This window comes from Gallus gallus, chromosome 5 (genome assembly GCF_016699485.2).
Source record: "Gallus gallus isolate bGalGal1 chromosome 5, bGalGal1.mat.broiler.GRCg7b, whole genome shotgun sequence".
In the NCBI taxonomy this organism is placed as follows: domain Eukaryota; kingdom Metazoa; phylum Chordata; class Aves; order Galliformes; family Phasianidae; genus Gallus; species Gallus gallus.
Genome location: NC_052536.1, coordinates 21,030,520 through 21,052,365, shown reverse-complemented (window position 1 = coordinate 21,052,365; position 21,846 = coordinate 21,030,520). Strand labels below are relative to the sequence as shown.

Here is a 21,846-nt window from a genome sequence, read left to right as displayed (position 1 = left end):
GACCGTACAGTTATCTGAATCGAGGTGCGATCTGCTCCGATAGGCAAAAGTCGATTAAAAAGTTCGGCGAGAGGCGGCGGTGGGCGCCTGACCGCCCGGGGGGGACCGAGCGGGGTGGGAAGGGGGAAAGGGTGTTTATTTCTGCCACTACATCGCTCCCTCTATCTCTACACACAGATATACACGCACAGCACGGAGGGGTGGGGGTGGAGGGGGGGGGGGGGGGGGGGGTTGGGGGGGCTGGATGGGGGAGAGGGAGAGGTGCCAGGAATTAATAATAGAAGCCCACGGAGTCTAGATAAGTCCAAGGCTCGGCGATCGCAGCTGCTGCTCCTTCGGCGAATGCGCCCTCCGCGAATGCTTTTTGGGGTAAGGGCTTCCCGGGTAGGTAGTTATGTACAGCAAGCCCAGACCGCAAAAAGATTCGCGAAGGACAAAGTCTGCCGCGGCTCCCCACATCCGTCGGCCGGCCGCCGCCGCCACACCATCCACCGGACCCGCGGGCGATCGCTCCGCCATCCCCGCCACGCCGGGTCCCCACCCCCATCCCCACCGAGCGCCGCTCCGAGCCCCGCGGCCCCGGGCGAGGCGAGGCAGGGCGAGGCGGCGGGGGGGCCGTCACCCCCCGGCGGGGCCGGGGCCGCGGGAGCGTGGCGGAGCGCGGCGTGTCCGCGGCCCCGCTCCGCGCGGAGGCTCCGGCGCTGGGCACAGGCGCTGCGTAAAGAGAAAACTCTTCCCCCTGAGCGCTAAATAAATAGAGAGCAGGCGGGCAGCTCATTGGTGCGGGCTAAAATCGTCACCCACCAATCAGGCGGCGCCTCACATTGCCTATTTCTGCCTTTTTTTTTTTTTCTTTTTTTTTTTTTTTTTCCTTCCCGAAAGGGGGAGAGGCAGAGAGAGGAGGGGGAGAGCGAGAAGGGGAAAAAAATAAAAAATAAAAAGAAGCATCTCCACGGCTCATTATTCTCCAAATCCACGACCGCGGCGCGTCCGAGAGCGCGGCCGGGACCCCCCGGCCCTCTGCTCGCCCCCCCGGCCCTACCCTGCCCGAGGGGCTCCGCGGAGGCGCGGAGCCGCCCCGCCGTCGGGGGACCCCGCTGCGGAGCCGTCGCTCGCCCCGACGGGGGCGCCCCGGGCCGCCGCCACCTCGCGGCGGGCAGCCGGGGACGCGGGGACCCGCGGCGGGCGATCGGCACGGCAGCGTGCCGCCCCCGGCTCCGGGCAGCCCCCGGGGGCGACCCTCCCGGGGCGGGGCGGGAGGGGCGCGGGACGCCGCCTTCCGTCGCGCCGCCCGAGGTCGCGAGCCTCCGTCCCCCGCCGTCAGCGGGGACGGGGACGGGGACGGCCGGTTCCGAAAAGTTTCCGGGACGCGGCACCCAACTCCGGAGCTCCCCGCCGCCGGCCCGCGGGGAGAGAGCGGCCCGACGGTGCCCGCGGGCCGCCGCGGAAAGGCGAACGCGCGCCCACGCCGCGTCCCGCCGGGCTCACGCGCGACGCGGGGAAGGGGGACCCGCGGTGCTCGGGGGGGGAAGCTCGCCCCTCGGCCGCAACTCCGAAGTTGGCAGCTCGCCCCGCTCCGCAGAAGGGACCCGCGAGCGGCTCCGCCGAGCGCCCCGCGCCCCCCGGCCCCGCTAGCCGAGCGGCGGGCAGGGCGGCGGCGCGGGGCGGCGGAGCCCGGCACTTACCTGGCGCTGCCTCCCGGCCGCTCCGGCGGTCCCGCGCCGCGCGCCCGATCACCACGGGGTGTTTTGGGGTTGTTTGTTTTTTTTTTTAGAAAGCCCAGAAGCGAAGCGTCCCTTCCTCCAGGTATGTATATAAGTTACTGTACTGTGTGGGAGGGTCACGATCTCGCTAGGTGCAGAAGATTCCCCGGGATTAACCCCTCCTCTCCCTTCCCCTCCTGCAACTTGTTGAGGATGGCACCGCGCGCGCACGCGGAGCGGCACACGGCCGCACGCACACACACGCGGAGCGCGGCGCGGGAGCGGTCCGGTGCCCCCGACGGCGCGGTGATTGGCCGCGCTGCTCGTGGAGAAGGGGACGTCTCAAGTCGAAGTCACGATTTCTCCTCAGTTTGGAACCATCTGTGACTGGAGCCATGACGCAGCCAGAGCACATTACTCACTTTTACAGTCACGACTTGGAAATCCGTGCAGTTTCCAACCAAAATTACACCGCCACCATTGAATTATTTAATAGGATCCAGTTAAGGGTAATCTCATGCACTGCGCCGGAGAGCGGCGGTCGGGAGGGGAGGGCTGGGAGGCGGGGGGCAGAGGGAGGGCACTGCCGGGCTCTAATCGCTGTTTCACAGAGCCACCGCTTCCGAGTTCCGACGATTGGCTGCACGTGCTGCAAGGGCTTTTTTTCCTTTAAACCCCGACCAAACAAACCGGGGACGGGTCCGTTTGTAAATACGACCACGCGCGCTCGGGAAAGGGACGCTTCGGTTCCTACATTCGGGGCGTCCGTGGGCGGAGTGCCGCGGTGCGGCTCCGCGGGGCTCGGCGCGAGGAGCGGCGCTTTGTGTGCCCGCGGCCGCGGCCGCAGCGCGGCATTGTCTGCGGGATCCGCCGGCGGTGCCGGGCTTTGTGCGGTAGGTGCACCATTTTCTAAGCTCGCTCGTACCGCGAGGCGACGGCTGAGCGCGCTCGGCGGGAGCCGCCGCCGCGGCTATTGTCTGCCCGTACCTCTCCCACCCCCGCAGGGCTCCGGCCGCGGCGGAGCCCCCTCCCTCCTCGGCGGCTCCGGAGCGGTGCCGCGGCGCGGGGCTGCCCGGGGCGCCCGCCGTGCCGGCCCCGCCGCGGGGCTGCGGCGCCGTGACCCCGCGGCTCGGCCCCGCGCCTCCCGTTCGGCCGTTCCCCCGCGTCGGCCGCCGAGGATCTATCCGCCTAAGGACGCGAAGGACGGGCGATAATAAAAGCAGACACCCGCACGCACACGATCCGCAGAAGGCGTGAGCGCTTAGCGGGGAGAAACGAGGTGGGAGGAGAAGGGGTGAGTCCAAATAAAGCAACCTATAGCCTCCTATTTTGCGGAGCACCATCATCAGGTGCAGCTCTTTCAAACGCACGGGCGGGAAGGGCGGCGGCGGCGCGCACGGGCGCGGGGAAACCGCCGCGGGAGCGGCTCCCTCGGCCCCCGCGGCGGCGGGACCGGGCCGACCCCCCACCCCCCCCCCGCGGCGGCGGCGGCGGCGGTTTCAGCACCGGGGAGCGGACAGCGCCCGGCGGCGGCCCCGCGCGGCGCCCGGCCCGCGCCCCCCGCCCGGCCCCGCCGCGCCCCCCCGAGCGCAGCCGAACGGGGGGCGGGCGGGCGGCAGAGGGGCTCGCTAGCGCCGACAGAGAGAGAGCGAGAGTTGCAGCTCGCTATTGATTCAGAGATTTACCGACAGGGTGATTCCCCTTTCTGCAAGAATTCCCTGTCTCCGGGCTCCGTGCATGCAGCAAATGCGTTATGGAGACGAGCGGAGCCCCCTCGCCTTAAAGAAAAGTAGAAAGGGAGCAAAACGGAGGGATCCGAGCATGCAGAAAGGAAAGACGAGACTCACGGCCGCTGGCTGCAGCATGCACAGGAAAGATCGCTACTTACCGAGCGGGAACTCCTCGGGTAGGGGAGGGGGCGGGGGGGGGGGGGGGGGGGGGGGGGGGATCGGGAGGTGGGGGAGTGGGGGGAATCCAACAATTAATTTCCAGACAGGAGTTGGAAAAAAATACTGCGGTGATGTCCAGGTTTTCTTCCACCCGCGCTCGCTTTTTATACAAGTGCAACCCTCTGTCTATTTCTGGAACGCGATCAAAACCCTGATGCTATTTTTAGCAGGTACTGGGGAAAAAATCCACACACAAAGGCATTTCGCTGGAACGCTACGTCCAAAACATTAAATGTGCATTAAGTCTGCCGCCCCCCCCCCCCCCCCCCCACCCCGCACACAGCCACCCCCAGCCATGCGTCCCCCTACCCCAGCTTCTTTCTGCACCACCATCCACTGTTGCTTTAGGTGCATCATTGCAGAGAATTAAAAAAAATAAAAAAAAATAAAAAAAAAAACCACTAAAAAACCATCAACTGCCCGCCTTCCGTGCTGTCCTACTGCACAAACCCCTAATCCACAGTTGTACCGAGTCTGTCTCTCTGCCTGTTGCCTTGCAAGCATTACTGTGTCTGTCTTCTTGCAGTGTCTTTGTAAAGTGGGCTTGGGAGAAAACACAACAACCACCATGCACCACTTGGCCATTGTGCACAAACGTGGGTTTCAGGCGGGGATGCTTTGCCGGGAGACTGAGGTGGCTCCATACGGTGAATTGCACCCAGCACAAAGAAGGGCTGCTGGGGTTTTTTGTTTTTTTTTTTTTTGTTTTTTTAATTCTCTCCTCGCCCCCTGCCTTTCTCCCCCTTAAAAAAATACCATCCTTTGTTTGGAGAATAAAGGATCTATAAATATATATATGAAAAAAGGGCGTGTGTGTGTGTTTGCGTTCTAGTAATTCACTACGAGGGGGGACTGGGGAAAAAATAGAATCATTAGGGCTTGCAGGCTGCAAGGAGCCAGCCTGAGACTCCTTTGCAAGGCTGCGTCAGTTATCAGCTATTGACGTCACGTTCAGATTCTCCTCTTCAGAGGCTCTAGTTCATCATAAAAGATGTCTGTGCTCGGAGCTTTGTGCTTGCAGAAAGGCACTTCAATTCGAGGAAAAGAGTTAATTAGCAAGCCCCATATTTTGTGGTGTGCAGCTTTCTGTGCAGTTGCACAAAAATCCGGGGGGGGTGTGCAAATGTGTGTTTGTAAGGGGGGGGGGGAATCTTATGCGCTGGGGATAGGGAGGTGTTTCTCAAAACACACACACACACACACACACACACCCCATGCAGAAGCACAGACAGAGAGAGCAATCTGCATAGCCATACACCGCAAGAAAATGTGCCCCCCCTCCCCACGCACCCCCTCCTCGGGTATGGCTATGGCAATTTTAGCAAAAAAAACCCACCCAAATTGGAACAAAATCTCAGGTTTTTAGTATTTGCAATGCAAACAGCATTGGGGGGGGAGGGGGGGGAAGGGAATATATTTTAACACCCCTTCTCTCCAACCCCCCCCCAGTCTGAACAGCAGCAGCAGCAGCTCACACCCCCACCACCTTACACTTGTATTTGGCTACTGTAGCAAAAGACAGATATTGATAAAACCAGGATTAATTCTGTATATTTGTCAGGCAAACAGCCCCGTCTCCTAGAATGACGCAAATAACAGATTCTATGGCTCTGGCTTTCTATATTCTGCACCCACGCACTCTGCTTGGTCTCCCACGGAATCAGCTACAGAGAGCAATGATCCAGATTATACAGAGAGGGGTGGGGGAAAGGGAGAGAATAACAAATGAAATTGCAATTAAAAATTATAATGCTGCTCCAGCCTGTACGCAAATGGCTCAACCTGAGCTTGCACGGTGGCACACACCGACACGCACTCGTGCCCCTGAGCCCCCTGCCCCTATAACTGGGGGGGCATCAGCAGCATTTAGACAAAAGGGAATTGTCTTGCTGACAAATGCAGGGTTTATCAGGCAAGGAGAGGTGTTTCCTTTCTGCACCACACCTTTCCCAGCTCCCATTAAGCAAAACACATCCCTGAAACGACCCGTCTTGCCACTAAGTGTGTGCGGAGGGGGACAGTTAACACACACAGCTGGGGAGAGGAGTGGGGCCACCCCCACAGCCCCACAGGAGCTAAGGAGGACCTCTACGAGCAGGTCATCTTCTCCGACTCCCAGACAAAGGGATGCAGCTATTTCTCAAAATGCCTAAAAAAAGTCAAGCGCAAAGGGCTGTTACTATTTTTAAACCTCTCTCTCATTTGTTGGAAAATGGCACTAAAAGCATTAACCAAGCTCCCCGCCCCCGGGGACACAGTCAGACACACGGCGAGCCCCGAAGGAACACTGAGGTGGTGGGGACTGTCCCTTCCCCAGGTGAGGGCCTGGGGTGCCCCACCACCATTCCCACCACTAACCCACGTCACACCCTATGCAATGGAAGAAGCAAAATGTCAGGGCAGTCAGGAAACCCATAAGTTATTCACTGCCTAATCTGTACACACACACTCCTTATTTATTAACTCAATTATTACCAACTTCTTTCGCAGACAATGAATTTCCTAATGTCAATAAGCTGCAATCAATGAGGTAGGGCTGTCTCTCCCTCTCTCTCTCTCTCAAAGCCAGATGGTGCCGTTGTCATGACTGCCCCTGACAGAGCGGCACCTGGGGAGGAGACCACACCTGTACGGGGGGCACAGCATGGCACCATGAGGCTCAAGGGGGTTGAGGGCCCATTCAAATGACCATATGCAATGCATCAGATGCAACCATATGCATCATCATCCACATGTCAGCAACAAACCCGTCTCCACAGGACTGGGAGAGACGTTACACTTCAGACCTGGAATGAAACACAGCCCAACCCATGGTTTTGCCACGTGAAACTGGCCCATGCAGTAGCTGTAGCCCAGAAGCCAGATGAACAGGAAGAAATGTTTCAACAGGGAAAGCCCTTATGCCAAGGTCAGATCTTGTCCCCTCAAGACCCCCAGGAGCCAGCTGTGGAACATACATCCTCTGAGGAGCTGCAGTGAAGTTCATCCTGGATGAACAAAAATGTTAGGCCACACAGGAGCTTAAGGACACAGACGTGCACACCCAAGCTGTCTTTTGACACTCAAACTTTTGAGAGCCTCAGTACGCTGTGGAGGGAGGGGAGGGTGCAGCCATTTTCTCTCTCTTCCTGCCCTCACACAAACTGATTGCTTTGCACTTCTGTGTAGCGGTCACCTCTGTGAATACAAACAGAGGAGAGCTGGCTGGCCCCAGCTCAACTCTGTTGCAAAGAAAAGGTGCTAACACAAGGGGTGATTCTGGTGGCAGGCCCTGGAGTGGACCCACAGGAAGGCTGTGCAGCTCCTGGGCCTCAGGATCTCCTGTGCCTCCTCTTCAGCCAGGAACCCTATCTCCTAAGCATCTCCCTGGAGCCCCACAGGTGTTTTATATTCTAAACTCTCCCACATTAATGAAAGGACTTATTAATCTTTCTACTGCATGGTTTGGAATGTCTTTCTGGAAGCTGTAGTATCACTTCCCAGCCTCAATTTCATCAACTCATCTTGCTTCTCCATTTACTCTCCTCTCTTCTCCACCCAGATGTGTTCCCTCCATCCCAGAAGGCCTGTCTCCTGTCCTGCTTGCCTCTAAAAGCACTAAAAGCAAGGTGGAAGCCATGTCCAGTGCCCAGGGAATCTATAGCTTAAATAAACAAATAAATGGAAACCATCCAAACTGGAAAGAATGTCTGGCAATCATCTACCCAACAGCAGTTCTCATTTCTACTCATTAGAAGCACCAAAGGGAAAATTTATCTTCTATCTTGATATTTTAGTTATCAGCAATCTTCTTGTTTCTAAACAATTAAAAACCCCTACCTGCAAAGCCTTAACGAAAGCAGAAGCTTCTGTACTATTTCCTCCACCAAAATGCAATAGCACAGATCCTGGACAAAGTGGTGCCGTGCCCGACAGCAGCAGTACACTGCCCAGAGCTACTGGGGTGCCAAAGGGAGCAGCCTCACCTCTAACATGTGGGATCTGCATATTGGCCTGTCTTCACCCTTGGAAGTTTCCCTTCCATACTCTGCCCTAATGGACAGTGGCACACATGGGGATACTACTGGGGACAATACTGTTATTATTAATGGTAAAGTGTTAGCTGGTACAAAATTCTTGCTCAGAACAACTATGATCTATCAATTACAAAGTAGTTCAGTTTGCAGGTAAAAACTATTTTAGTGGCATTTATCACTTCCCCCCCCCCCCCCCCTCCCCAACTCACCAAGTTTAAGGTCTCATCTCTTTCTCATTTTGGATAAGAATGTGGCTTTCACCTTCTCTCTTCAGAACAAGGCTCAGCCACAGTCAAGACTACAAAATGAGGGAAAAACAGACTAAACATGTTTTGGTTCCTCAGCCCTTGGAGTTCTGCTGACCTGTGAGCTGGGGACTGATTTATAGACGTAACTGTTAAAAAAAAAATCCCCTAACTCCCACTTACTCCCACAAATAGTCTGTTCTTGGGTTCCACCCAGGCAGCTGAATGGCATTTGATAAATTCCAGACGTAAAGAGAACAGAAGAAGGCCAGAAACAAAGAGTGAAGTGCCACTAGGAACTTACAAAAACCCTCAGATTTCAGAATAAAATTCACCTTGAATCAGAGCAATCAATAACTTACACTAGTTAACTCTTGTTACAGGAACACACAGCACCCAGAGGAAAGAGGAATTGCATTGAAATGGAAATAAATTAGTGACATCTTTTCAGTAATCTACTGCCTATTACAGACGGCAAGGTCTAAGTTAGTGGTAGGACCTGAAGACAAGTGATTGCTATCTGAAGCAGGGGACTGGGATATTCCTCTAGATATTAGATGTTCCTCTTCAAGACTCAAATTTACTGCAGTGAGTGTTGATCTGAAATTTCTTGCTGAAAGGCTTATTCCCTTAGCATTTTTGAGGTTCTCCTCAAATTTCAGGTGAAGCGCCCATCACTTTACACTTGATTTATCCACCTATAACATGAAGATGATACCTACTTACCTAACCAGGATGTTCTTGAAGATATCTATAGTATTGAGATAATCAATAAAAGTCATCAGTAAGAAGACAGCAACATTACAAATAATCAGAGAGATCAGAGCACACAAGGAGGCACAAGAAGGAAAAGAATGCTTTTCCTCCAACATTGGAATGAGAGACTGGGCAATATTTTAGTAAAGAAAATCTCACCTGTGTCAGAAGATCAAGATTAAGACTTATGACCTCAATATACGGAATTTTTGGAGAATCTGGATGCACAGACCAGGAAACCAACAAAACAGAAACGCACCTTCTGATGTCATCTCATTCCGATTGCATGAATAGCCACCGTGAGCAGTTTTTGATACCTGAGTTGTTTTGTTGTCTTTAGTTTTTCCGTTTACATTGTTAAGAAACATAATAGCTATAATATGTAAAATGATAGAAACTGGATCTTCCTCCAATGGCTGCAAAATCAGACCCTAGAGACATATTTCTGTGTAGCAGGGATGAAAAGAAGAAAACCATTAGCATAATGAAACTGGTGGAAAAAGAGTATGATGGTCTCAATATTGAGGATGATATCAAAAGGAAATCATAACAGTTTTTAATAAAAGTTGAACCTATGGAAGAAATAGGGTGAATAGACATCATACTTCAGATACATGAAGCATAACCTTTGAGGAATTCAGCTGCAAATCTGATGGGCCTTTACACTAAGACTTGATTTTCATTAGCCTTTGAAATGGAACCTTCATGAATAAGACCCACGAGCCTTAACACAATGCATACACATATCTGGCAACCACCTTAAAGTAAGAGTTACGAACAAGAACAATAGGTAAGACAACAGTTTGTGGTGCATTATACAGAATCTTGTACAGGTAGGAAAAAAAAATAAAAGTGAAGGCAGTGATGAAGAAATACCAAAAATCTGTGTCAATTTTTAATTCAAAACTAGCCAGTATCATAACCAGAGGGAGAGAATGGGATACGGAGTAGGGGTGGTATTAAGGTAATTTAGGAAGAACTTATTTACTAAGATAATAGAACACAAAGACAAAGAATCCATTCAAAGGAAAAAAGCCCAGTTCTTCCTGAGGAAGAAGATGGTTGGGTGGAAAAAAAAAAAAAAAAAAAAAACAACACACTCATTTAGCTGCATTTCATAGGTGATGAGGTGAAATACAAGGCAAGATACCTAGGGTTATCCAGACGTGGCCTTACAAGATCTTAACCAGACCTATGATGATCCTGTAAGAAGACATACTGCTCTTTATTTTGCTGCCTCTGATTTGCTCTTCCTTATAGTGCAATCCAGTCTAGCTATCAACAATTACAATAAAAAATTGCTACTCAACCAGAGACTCCAATGGGGAGACCAACCAGGACAGGCAGGTGAATTTATCAGTCACTTCTCTACTTACCTTTTGGGGTACAAAAATCTCAAATTTATACCATTCAGAAGTTCTGGTATTCCTATCTAGCTAGAGCCCAAACTTCCAGAAATCGTCATTAAGTCAGAAACATCTGGCAAAATGGATTCCAATACCATCAGGAAAAGATAAGACCTGAATAGAGCATAAGACCTAGATCACATATGACTTCTTGTCTGAACAGCTATTTTTATCACTGGTTAACATTTATACATCGCATGCTAATAGCAAGTTCAGCCCTATAAATGGCACCAAAATCCAAGCTGTTTCTGCTTGGATTCAAGCTGTCTCAGCTATGCACAGTTTACAAATTAAGCCACTGGTTCCCTGACTGTGACTGGCAAACCATCAGTGTGTACAGAACTTTTGGAAGTCCCAGAAGGACCAGCTGGCCAAACAGCAATGGCTTTTGTTTTCTCAGCTGCTGAATCTTCTCTACAGGAACATGCAACACTTGAATTCCTTTTACTTTGCCTTGTAAATGACTACTGACATTGATAACATAGTGATACTTGACCATTAATTGAAAGGAGGCAATTCATCTGACTCAGCAAGGGGTGGAAACATCTATAACACGTGGATTATGTCCGCTAGGGAGAGCTGCAACAGCCACTGACATCACTGAGAAGACAGGAGGTGCCATGACATGAATAGAAAGAAGGTACTCTGAAGAATGTGGTCCCTCAAGATAGTCTTCAAAAGCATTGTTTCATTGCATATACTCGATCACCCAAGCCAACAGATGGCCACGCATGTGGTGGAATCACACTGTTCTCCTCCACTTTGTCCCATCACTGGTGGAAACACCAAAGCAAGGGATGGGTAGCACCTGTGGCTACATTTACATCTTCTTAATGTCAGGAAACGTGCATTAGTACTTACTCAGCTCATCATGTGAGCTGGTTGGGCAAGTGAGTATCATACATAACTTACTGAGTATTAGTAGAATAGCTGGAGATCCATGGATGAGCGACATAGAAGTGCAGGCTATTATGGTATTGCTATAAATGCCTGCTGCAGAGCCAGCTGATGAAACGCACTTCTGCAAATCCCTCACAGATCATCATTTCGGTGCTGCTTTTGCAGTAATTACAATTATTGTAGGACTATATGAACAGAGATACAGAGTCTGAATTATGTTCCATATAATGATTTTCTGGGTAGTTCAAGGTTTGCATATAAAAGCTATCCTGAATTGTTGTTCAAGACTGACAATGAGTACTTAGCTAAAATTAGTAACGTGTTAATTTTTTTAAACTTTAATATTGTATCAGTTGATTGCTCCTTGCGTTAGCAACACATGTCACCAGTTAAACTTCGAAGCGTGAGCATTGTTATATACTGACAATCACAGACTAAGCTCTCATTCTGTTGGATGCCATGCAAACACAGAATCAAAAAATAACCACATGGGATGTTCTAGCTAGGAGCCAACAGCTGGAAACAGAAGTTTGGGTGTTAAAATAAATCATCCTTATTCAGGCATAGTAAGGATAGTTATTTTATCTAATCACCCTCAGTAGAGTGTATACTGTACTAAATAAGGAATGAGACACGATGCCTGACCCATGAGGTTACAATCCAAATGGAAGAGCACAGACAAGGACTGACTTCCATGATGAACAGATGAATACGTCTTGCATCCTGGTGTGATCTAAGGATACATAGGGACTTTTGCAGATACATCAAGTAGAGTATCTGCAGAAAGATGTCCCGCCTTTGCAGATGTTTTGGTAAGATCAGAGACAGATACGAGTTGGTAGGAAGGAGATGTTGGACAGAACATTGATGTGGAAAGTCATGAGTCGCCAGACCAAGATGTACAGCCTTGTGGTTGATCATATTCCAGCAGTCGTTGGGACGCTGGTGCTAAAGCATGAAGTGTGGAAGAAACGGCAGCTTCTATACAACAGGGATTTGCAAAGATACAGTGCAAAACGTTGGTGATACAATCTTACACTCCTGTTTCTGACTGTGGTGTTTCAGGAGGGGCAAGCATAATGGAGCATGCAAAGCACTCCGTTACACTCCATGGAGTATGCGGGTGAGTAGAGCTACTCATCTTAAGTACTAGTTTTCCAAATGAGGCTCAAATGACAGAGGTGAACTAACCTGGCAGCAAGACAACAGCATATGGATGTCAATGACGTTTGGAGTGTCTTTCAGAAATACCTACAAGACAACCGATAGAGGGCTATACGTCTGTCAAAGTGTTTTTGGGCTTATGTCATTTTCTTCCTCTTCTTTTTTCTTCTGGAAACTAAAGGTGCATCTGGACAACAAACATTGGCCATCCATTTATCCACTCAAAGTACAACACTGAAGTCTGATTGATCGGTGGCCATAAAATAGCATGAAACATCTGATGAAAGACCAGAATACACCACTGATACTGGTGTTTTGTCAAGTCTTTTTATTACATAGATAGCTGCATAAAAGAGTGAGTTGCTTCGTATTCCTACAGAGCATGACACAGCGTGGGGTTGCCTCTCTTGAAGGCTTTTCATTAGAAGGTGCAAGTTTAGGTGCTCGTTTACTATGAAGAAGGTTGCATCTAGACCTCTAACGGTACTGTGCAATTTCTGCTAAGACAATCCAGAGAGAGATACTCTGAGAAGAAATGAAGGTTTTTCATCTGAAAGTCTGTCCATCTGACACTTAATATGTTGCATGGTGGCATACACAGTCACCATCTTGAGTAAAAACTTTGTTTTAGAATTAGCTTATGTGGCATAGTGGAGATAAGTGGTATCGCTGGACATGAGAAATCAGAACAGCAGGAGAACATAGAAAGCAGGGAGAACCTTAATCAGGAGTATCCTTCGGCAAAGACATCTAACCCAGATAAGCCCTTTCAGGGGAAGATCCTTTGTTGTTCTAGTCCCACTCACTGCTGAACCAGAAGGACGAGGAAGTAGAGACAAAGGACAGAGCAGAAAAAGAAATGGAAGTTAGCTCTTTCAAAACAGAAAATTCCTCTACATCTGACATAAAAAGAAATAACATCTGCAATACTGCAGGAAGGTAGCTGAGCTGTGTGCAAGCTGGAGAATTCCCTCTATTGCACAAGCTATGCAAATATAATTGTAGGCTAGAAAGTGCTGTGACTCATAGGTGAAGTGGATGTGAGAATATCTGGGTCAAAGAGAGTCTGTACTGAGAAGACCATGTGTAAGACCTCAGAAGTTCCCAGAGAAGGCAAAGCGAAAGGAGTTAATGAAAACCTCGTCAGAAAGAGTCGTCCTGCCACAGATTGCTTCTTTGAGGCAGCACATGAGGAGCTCCTGAAGGCATCTAGACCTGGTGGCAGTTCAGAACACTCCGGTATCAAGATCAGCCAAAGATTTGAGGATGGGCTTGAGAAGAAAACAGATGAAGAGCAAACCTCAGAAAATGAGGGTTGTCAACAATTTGCTCTTCTTAGCACAAGATGAGACAGGATGTTGAGCCAGGAATCAGAGGAGTAATGCATATTATGAAGGTACAGGTTGGACCCAACACAGCACTCCCAGGTGATGGACTCCACTTGTTGTGGAGCTCTGCAGAGGAAAGATGAGAGAGGTAAGAGAAGCACCTCCTCATGGTGCTTCAGCTCCTGCAGCTCTCACTAATCAGATGACCCCAATGACGTATGCATCGATATTCCCAGCAATAAGCCACAGGCTTTCCACATTTTCTCAGCTGGATGTGCAAATGACAGACTAGGGGTGAGCAGACAACAGCAGAGGTGACTCAAGGCTGAGCTAACCTACCATTTCCGTACTTGGAGGGCAGATAGACAGAAGGTAGAGTTTGCTGGAGAGATAGAGATGAGGGCTTCGCAGTCCCCAACTCATTCCTAACCATTCTGTGCTTTGGGCAGCCCATGGCTTTGGTGGCTTCCAGTGTTATCTCATGCCTCAGGGCATTTGGCCATCACCCTGCAGCTGGGAGTTGGGCCCCCTCTGGGTCTGGGCTGCTTCATGCATCTGCGGGGATCCCGCGTCCCAGCTGCAGGGTCAGGGTGCAGCTCTACAGAGTACCTCAGCTTCTTCAGGAGGGACATACACCAGGCAGGGCACGCCACTTGCAGCACTGCTCATCCCACGGTGCCACTTATTGGTCTTCTGGTTCAAAAGGAGCAGAGCAGGGTCCTGAGATGGGAAAGGCTTTCCATTGACCAGAGCAGCCTGATCTTACAGCACTTTGTGCCTTTTCCCCAGACAGTGAAGACCATCCAGCTTTTCCAGATTAAGAAACCCACTTGAAATTAGTGATAAATCACACCTGCTCTTCGCAGGCAGGGCAGCTGTTGCTAACCACGCCGAGTGCAGCAGCACTAGAGGAGAGCAGAGCGTGCACTGCAGCTGACTGCTGCCACGCAGGAGGCACAGGCTCAGCAGATGCTGAACTCGAGGTTCTCCCCATCTCCAGGCTCTGCAGTTCTCAGGCCCCCAGGAATTCGGCGAGCAGCTCGGGCTGCACATTGCAGAGCAGCAAAGTTTGGATCGTGCCATCCTCTCTAGTTTCTCTATAGATCAGCTATCAGAAATTACTATGTATAAAGATTTCCCTCTACAGGTGGTTAGAGCTTGTAACAGCCTCTCACTTTCTTGCATCACTTTAATTGCTATTTTGTCTCATCGTTTACTTTGCTGTCGTTCTGCCCGCGCCCCCCACCATGGGTTTGCAGCCCATTCCCAGAGGTACCGAATTCTCTATGCAAGAAATGCCAACTCCCTCCGATCCTCCTGAAGCTTCAACGCCGCCGACTTCGATTGCAAAAAGAGCCAAAATCCCCTCTGCGAGCTCCTCACCCGAGCGGGTCGATCCCCTCCCTCGTCCCCCCCACCCCACAAACGTGCCCGTGAAAGTTGCGGCCCCTGCGAAAAGTGCGTGCGTGTGTGAGGGGATGGGGGGTCTCGAGCGCGCAGCTCCCGCCTGCAGCCCTGCAGGAGCAGGGCAGGACCCAGCACACGAGAACTCTTTGCACGGAGAGGGACGCAACGCCTGCACCAGGCGGGCAGCAGCACGCGTCGGGAGGGAAAGTGCTTCTTGCAAAGCATCTCGCGCCGGGATCGGGAAACTTTGCGAAAGGCGAAAGCAAAACACCTGCACACCCGGCACCCGCACCCGCGCGCACACAGAGGAACCTACCTTGCCACATCTTCTTCACTTATTTTGTGTGCAAGGGGGAGGGGGGGGGGAAGAAAAAAAGAAACTGGAAAACAACAAACCAAAGCTGTCCCCCAACAGAACAAAAAGAATCTCTTCCCCCCCCGCCAAAACCGCGTCCCCTCTTCCCCGCGCCTCGGCTGCATTTCTAGGGAACGGGGCCGGGGGGGGTGGGGGGGGGCGGAGGGCCGGCCGGGAAGTAGCGCGTGGCGGGCTGGGGGGCTGGCGTCATGTGTGGCTGCACTCAGCCGGGAGAGAGGCGAGGAAAAAAAAAAAAAAAAAAAGGAGAAAAAAAAAAAGAAAAGGGAAAAAAAAAAAAAAAGAGGAGGAAACAAATAAAGAGGAGAAGAAAAAAAAAAAAAAATCCACCACCACCCCGCTTGGCGCTCGCAGCCGCCTCGGAGCCGGAGCGCCCCCCCCCGCCTGCCGCCCACGCGCCGCCCCCGCGCCGCCCCCGCACCGCCGGGCCCGGCACCTCCCGGTGCCCGCGCGGGCGGAACAGCGCGGCCCCGCGCGCCCCCGCCGCCCGCGCGCCCCCGCCGCTATTTATAGCCCGGCGCGGCGGGCGCGGGCACACGCGTGTCCCTGCCTGCCTCCGTGGGCGGCACGCGGGTAGCGCGCCTCGCTCTGCACTGCGTCTCATCGCTCTCTTAACGTTTCGGCTCGTCGCGTCGGGTTTTTGTTTTCTCTTAAACGGGGGGTGGGGAGCGCGCAGCCCCGGGGTAAGGGGGTGGGGGGCGCGCGGGGCCGGGGGCGCGTGTGCGGGAGCCGCGGTGCGGGAGCGGGCGCGCAGCCCTTGGCTCCCGGCAGCACAGTCAGTTCCTCCAGTGTGTGCTATTGACCTGCATTGACGTCATTGCGTCATTAGGTCTCCCTTAGAAACACTGACTTTCAAAAATAGTATCAAATTAATTCAGCTGGCAGAGAGGAGCCACTAGCTGGAATGAGCCATAAAACTCCAGAATCTTCAGCCCGGCCCCCCCATCCCCCCCATCCCCCCCCCCACCCCCCCGGCCCCTCCCGGCAGAGCGGGGGGGAAATCGGATTGTATGGAAAATACCATTGATGGAATCAAAAAAGGAGAGAAAGAAAGAAGGGGCGGGAGGGGGGGGGGGGGGGGGGGGGAAGAGAGCCCGAATTAGACCGCCAGCCCGAGCGCTGCCTCTCCCTCGCTCCTCTCTCCCTCTCTCCCCTCCTTTCCCTCCGCTGAGCTAAAAATAGCCCCCGCGAGCTGACTGCGGTATCTTTTGTGTTGCATCGTTCCGTTTTTAGCTCCGCGTGCGCTGCCCAAGGGCGGCCGCGAGGGACCGGGGGCGGCGGCGTCGGCCCTGCGGGACCCCCGCGCCGGGCGGCGGTGCCGAGCGGAGGGCCGGGCGGGGGCCGGGGGTTATTTTAGGATAGCGCTCACATTGCCGCCGAGCCGCGGCTCCCGCTTTCTCCCTCTAGATTCGCTTTAAAAATATCCTTCCCTCCTCACCCCACCTCGCTCACGTGGACCTGTGGGCAAGCACATGTCACCCCCATTCATACGGACACAATGCAGCCGAGCGGCGGTAACGCGACGGTACATTCACAAACAGCGGCGCGGGCCCTCGACGCAGCCCGATCCCGCCCGAAGGACGCCGCAGCCCGGAGGAATCCGATCGGGCCGCCGCCGTGTGCGGGCAAGCCGCTCGGCGCTTCCTTCTCGCCCTCGCCCGAGCCGTGCAAAAGCCATCGATCCTCTTCTCCCCTTTCTTTTAAAGAAACAAACAGAAAATAGGATCCCGCCGACGCCGCGGCCGGGGGATCCGAACGTCGGGGCCGCCGGTGGGGGGCAGCGACGGCAGCGGGTGCGGGGTCGGACCCCGCGTACGGACGCCTCCACCTGCGCTGCCCCTCGGGCGGGAGCGGCCCCACGCAGGGCGGTGACCGATGGAAGGTTTATATACAAATATATATAAATATACATATGTGTGGGGTTGTTTTTTTTTTTCCTTTCTTCGGTGAAACTGTTCAGGAACAGAAGCGCTGCGCTAGACAGAAATAATTTGCGAGATCGGGCCGTAAATAGGGCTCTCACCCTGCAAACATTTCTTCACGTGCCAAGTGTTAAGGCTGTGACTAATCTGCTTGGAAATCAAGGCGATTACTCACAGTAGTAACATTAAACTCCCACGCGTTCGGAGGAGCGGGGCCCGACCGACCACCGCTGCAGCACCGCTGCGCGCCCAGCGCTGCTCCCGGCCCCGTGGCCTCACCCCGCCCCACCCCGGGCCGCCGGGCTCCAGCACGGCGCTTCGCTGCCCAGGCGTCTCGCGGAGGTAACGCCGTACACGCGGCGTGGATTTAGGGTCATTCGAGCGGGAGGACCCGGCCCCCAGCCTGCTTCACGTGGGCGCTTCACGAGCGGCTTCCCTTCGCGCAGCGGCCACACGTGCGCTGCAGCTGTCCCCGCGGGCTGCCGCTTCCCCGTGGGTTAGCAGGGGAGGGCACGGAGGCTCCGCCCTCGCTCCCGGGGGAAGGAGGAAAGCAGGGCCGCGACCAGAACGCTTCGTTCATTCTTCAGATGTTGCTCTCCGGGTGCCCTGAGCTCCGGCCCCCAGAGTGGGGCACGCAGCCCACAGCAGGGCGGCACGGGTGTACGCTGGGCGGGCGGGTTTCCAGGCAGGTTGCAGGTACCGTACCGTACCTCAGTGGCTTCAGTGGTGCCCGTGAGACCTCAGCTGCACCCATACACCGAGATGGGGGCTGCTCTCTCCGCAGCCGTCAGGGAGCTGCGCAATACCCGCACTGCCTGCTTTTCCCCAAAGTGCCTTTGGCCAAGTTCCACTGTCTCTGGGTTAGAAGACAGCCCTGGCTCTAAAATAAATGCTCAGGTTTTGTTCTAGAAACCTAAGTTGCCAGGAAGATCACTAATGACTCATTGAGGGGAGATGGAAGGTGATTAAAACCCGGATTGGGTTACCTGGAGCAAGGCGAGTTAATGCGGTCCGAGGAAAACAAGCTTGGCTTGGTCACCTGCCCCAGTAAGGCGTTGGTACCACATCCCTCCCTCACACAGACTGCTCCTGGATTTCAGCTTTCTTTCCCCTGGCACCTGTCTCAGCATCAGTGCGATGCTATGTCCCCATAGGGCTCCAAATGACCCCGAGAGAGGGGTGAAGAGAAGGGTACGGCTGAGATGGGTGTGTGGGAGGAAGTTGAAGGAGAGCTGCCAATGGCGCGTGTGTGGAGAGGACATATTGGGGAAGAGGAGGTGTCAGAAAGCAGAGGGACAAAGGTGTGGCTGTAGCAACGGGGAGGCCAAAGACACTGGAGCATGGTAAGGGAGAAAAAAAGAGCTGGAAGGAAGGGATTCAGGGCTGAAAGCAGTGGAGAGGAACAGGACAAGCTGACCGGCTGGGCTTTGCAAACTTCTCAGCCGCCATCTGTACCTCACAGGGCTTTGGAGCGTGTTGTTTCACATCTCCTACAGCTTTCCTTCATGTCCATTCCCTTCTCTAGGCTCTCCAGCCTGGAGAAGAAAAGGCTCCGATGGGAACTTATAGAGGCCTTCCAGTGCCTGAAGAGGGCCTACAGGAAAGCTGGGGAGGGACTTTCTATAAGGCGTGTAGTAGCAGGATGAGGGGGAAAGGTTTAAAACTGGAAGAGGGTAGATTTGGACTAGATATTAGGAAGAAATTCTTTACCATGAGGGTGGTGAGACATTGGAACAGGTTGCCCAGTAAGGTTGTGGATGCCCCTTCCCTGGAAGCATTCAAGGCCAGCCTGAATAGGACACTGAGTAACTGGTCAAAGGGGGGTGTCCCTGCCTATAGCAGTGGGGATGGAACCACGTGATCTGAAAGGTCCCTTCCAACCCAAACCGTTCTGTGGTTCTATGACTGTACGATTCTATTATCTCCTCCACCATCCCCAGGGGTGTGCTCAGGGCTCCACGCTGCTCCCCTGCTCCTCCCCTGGGCCGCACACGTGGGAGGGGAACAGAGGGAGCAGCATGGGAGCAGTGAACCACGCAGGGAGCTGGGCTCTCCATGTGGAAAAGGTGGGTTTGTGTGGTGAAACGGGACTGAAGAAGTCTGCATGCTCCAGAATGTGGCAGGACTTGCTGCAGGACATCGGCATGGGCATGTGGGACGGAGCTCTGCGGGCAGGGCAAGCAACAGGTTCCCATTTCCCCAGCGCAGACCCTGTGCTGTATCATGATCTCAGCTTCTCCGAGCTGCTCCCACTGATAATCAATACAACCACAGTCAACACAGCGAATCCACTCAGAATAGATGCAGATAAATGCCGGATTTCCAATTCGTTGTCTGTGTTTCTAATAATAGCACACCCAAAGAGAGCGTCTCAGGTCTATTTATTAGGCTCCTCACTTTTTGCTGTGCCATTCCCGGGAGCTGATGCCAGCAGGACACAGTTAAGGTGGTGCTGGGGAGAGATATTGCTTTCTTTCAGCATTTCATTGCTGGCTTCCCGGGCATTGCAGTCCTGTGGATATCGGAGCTTTCTAGAAGAGCGGAGAGGCACCGCGCTAACTGTGCAGCAACAAATGTTCTGAGCACTAAATAACAGCAGCAGAAGACAGCTCAGGGCACACAGCGCTTTGTGGTCAAACGTAGGAAGACTGCAGTCCGAATGAGACGCCACGTGAAGAAGACCAATTTAAAAAAGAGGAGGGAGGATGAGGAAGGTGAGTTACTGAATGGAGATGGGATGGAGAGATCTTGTCGCTTTCCGCATTTAAATCCAAATGGCAGTCCCTGGGAATGACTGTGAAAGGGTCGATTCTGGAAGAAGAACCCGTGATGTGAGATTTGTGTCCAGGTGGGCTGCGTGGCACACGGTCATGGGGCACTTTGGGCCACCATCTGCTGCACAGCTGGCAGAGCGTGCAAGGCAGGGGCTGTGCACAGCCCCAGGGCAATGAAGATGTCTCTCTTTCCCATGTGACTTGGAACCCAGTGTGCAAGGAGCCCAAGGATGGAAATTTAGCAGGAACCTAAAAGCAAAGTCATTATCAGCTATGGCACTACTGAAGTTCCGGTGAACTGGTGGCATCCTGCCTACCATCCTAGCATCCTGCATCCTGCTTACCAAACCAGCTCCATGGCGAGCCGTGCTTCCTGGCCCCTTAGCACAGCTCTGCCCGTGGCACACAGAGCCGCAGAGCAGCGTGATGTTGCTACCAGCTTCATGACACGGCCGCACACCTCCTGACAGGAGACCCCTCCGGAGCACTGAGGCACCTCTCCCTGTCTTTAGCACATATGGGGACTGAGTTTAGCTCTGCTAAACCCCATCAGTTCTGTCACACGCACACACACGCACCCCGCTGTTGTGCCACGGTGCCTGTCAGCACAGAAAACCCTCGGCAGGTTTTTTCCTGCCTTCGCCACGCTGCAGCAAAAAGTCTCAGAGAGGCCATTTTGAACAAACTCATTCAAGACCTAAATCTGTCTCACACCCCAGGTGAATCCAGCCCTGCTCTCTGTACAAAGCCTCGCAGTGCCCACGTCCTGCTCGCACTCGCACAGGGGAGAGACGGAGAAAGAGGGCACGGCTGCCTGCTGACCCACACAATGGGGGCTTTCTGCCTTTTATGAGGGAGACGGAGGGTTTGAAGCCTGAATCTTTGAAGCTGAATAATGATGGCTGTGGGCCTGGTCCTCCCCTGCGAGGCGGCTGGAGGAGGTGCTCTCCGTGACGCACTGACTTGTCACTATGGAGCAATCCAGTATTCCCCCTCCTCACGCTGTGGGGACGGCGCCGGCAGTTTTTCTTTCTGCCTGGCATATTCCCTCCCCCTCCACGTCAAAGACGGGCAGGAAAAAAAATCCAGAGTGCGGGGTCAGGCCCACGCTACGGCCCTGCCCCTCATTTGGGGTGCAGCCTGTGCCAAAGGCCAGTTCGGGCCATGGGTGAGGGTCAGAGGCACGGCCAGGGCGCTCTGCAGGAAGGGCTGTGGGCAGCAGGTGTGGCACACACATACCTGGTAGCACTGGGGGCTCTCCTGACCGCCCCTCTACCAAAATCATCGTTGGCTGAAGTCTGGGCAGCTGTTGGAGTCACCAGCAGCCAGCTGCACGTTTCCACTCACAGGCTGTGATGTTAGGGACCGACTCCAGCACACCTGGCTCCATGTTGGACCAAGAAGACAGGACTCTAAAACAGCCAATGAAACAACCACTGACCGTCAGACACCCATCAGCAAAAGCTTCTGCCCACCTCCACTCTTCCCTTACCCGTTGCACTTGGAGATCCCTTTGAAAGCAGGACCCAACAGTACCCACCAGCAATTCCCACCCCTTCCCCTTCCCACAGCAACCATAGGCACTCAGTGAGGTCATGGCAGAGCTGGGCTAAATCGCCCCCTGGGTTCGGGAACCCCTCTTCGATCCCTTGTGCTCTCAGTGTAAACACACCCCATCCCCAGCGCAGGGGGGCAGGAGGAAGCAGCAGGAGCTGACTGAGGGGGAGAAGGGCTCCCTGTTGCACCCGTGAGGAGACGGAGGTGGATATGTGATTTGCCGAGAAGCACATTTTCCACGTGCAAATATTCTTCTTAGCCATCAGGCTCCATTCCCATTTTGTCTAGCAGAGGAATTAAAAACGTTTGGCAGCTGAGCACATTAGCTACAAAACCTTAAAAGAAC

The 21,846-nt window shown here is 53.4% G+C and overlaps 1 protein-coding gene and 1 non-coding gene across 2 annotated transcripts; one reads left to right on the top strand and one right to left on the bottom strand.

Annotated features, from left to right (window-relative positions):
• Positions 1-342: 342 nt before the first annotated feature.
• LOC107053454 (collagen alpha-1(I) chain-like) lies at positions 343-4,445 on the top strand. Its single transcript, XM_046942539.1, has 6 exons — positions 343-718; positions 946-2,212; positions 2,315-2,997; positions 3,395-3,609; positions 3,696-3,822; positions 4,179-4,445. Exons 1-2 carry the CDS (start codon positions 343-345, stop codon positions 2,088-2,090), a joined length of 1,521 nt encoding a protein of 506 aa, XP_046798495.1. The 3' UTR covers positions 2,091-2,212; positions 2,315-2,997; positions 3,395-3,609; positions 3,696-3,822; positions 4,179-4,445.
• Positions 357-422, bottom strand: MIR129-1 (microRNA mir-129-1). The gene has a single exon (NR_162049.1). It is a non-coding gene; the product is annotated as a microRNA mir-129-1 (primary transcript).
• Positions 4,446-21,846: the final 17,401 nt, after the last annotated feature.

Excerpts from the sequence above, each read along its gene's own strand:
- LOC107053454 (XM_046942539.1), top strand. The coding sequence starts at position 343 with ATGCGCCCTCCGCGAATGCTTTTTGGGGTAAGGGCTTCCCGGGTAGGT. Across the intron at positions 719-945 it reads GCGCTGGGCACAGGCGCTGC|CATCTCCACGGCTCATTATT; the intron begins GTAAAGAGAAAA and ends AATAAAAAGAAG.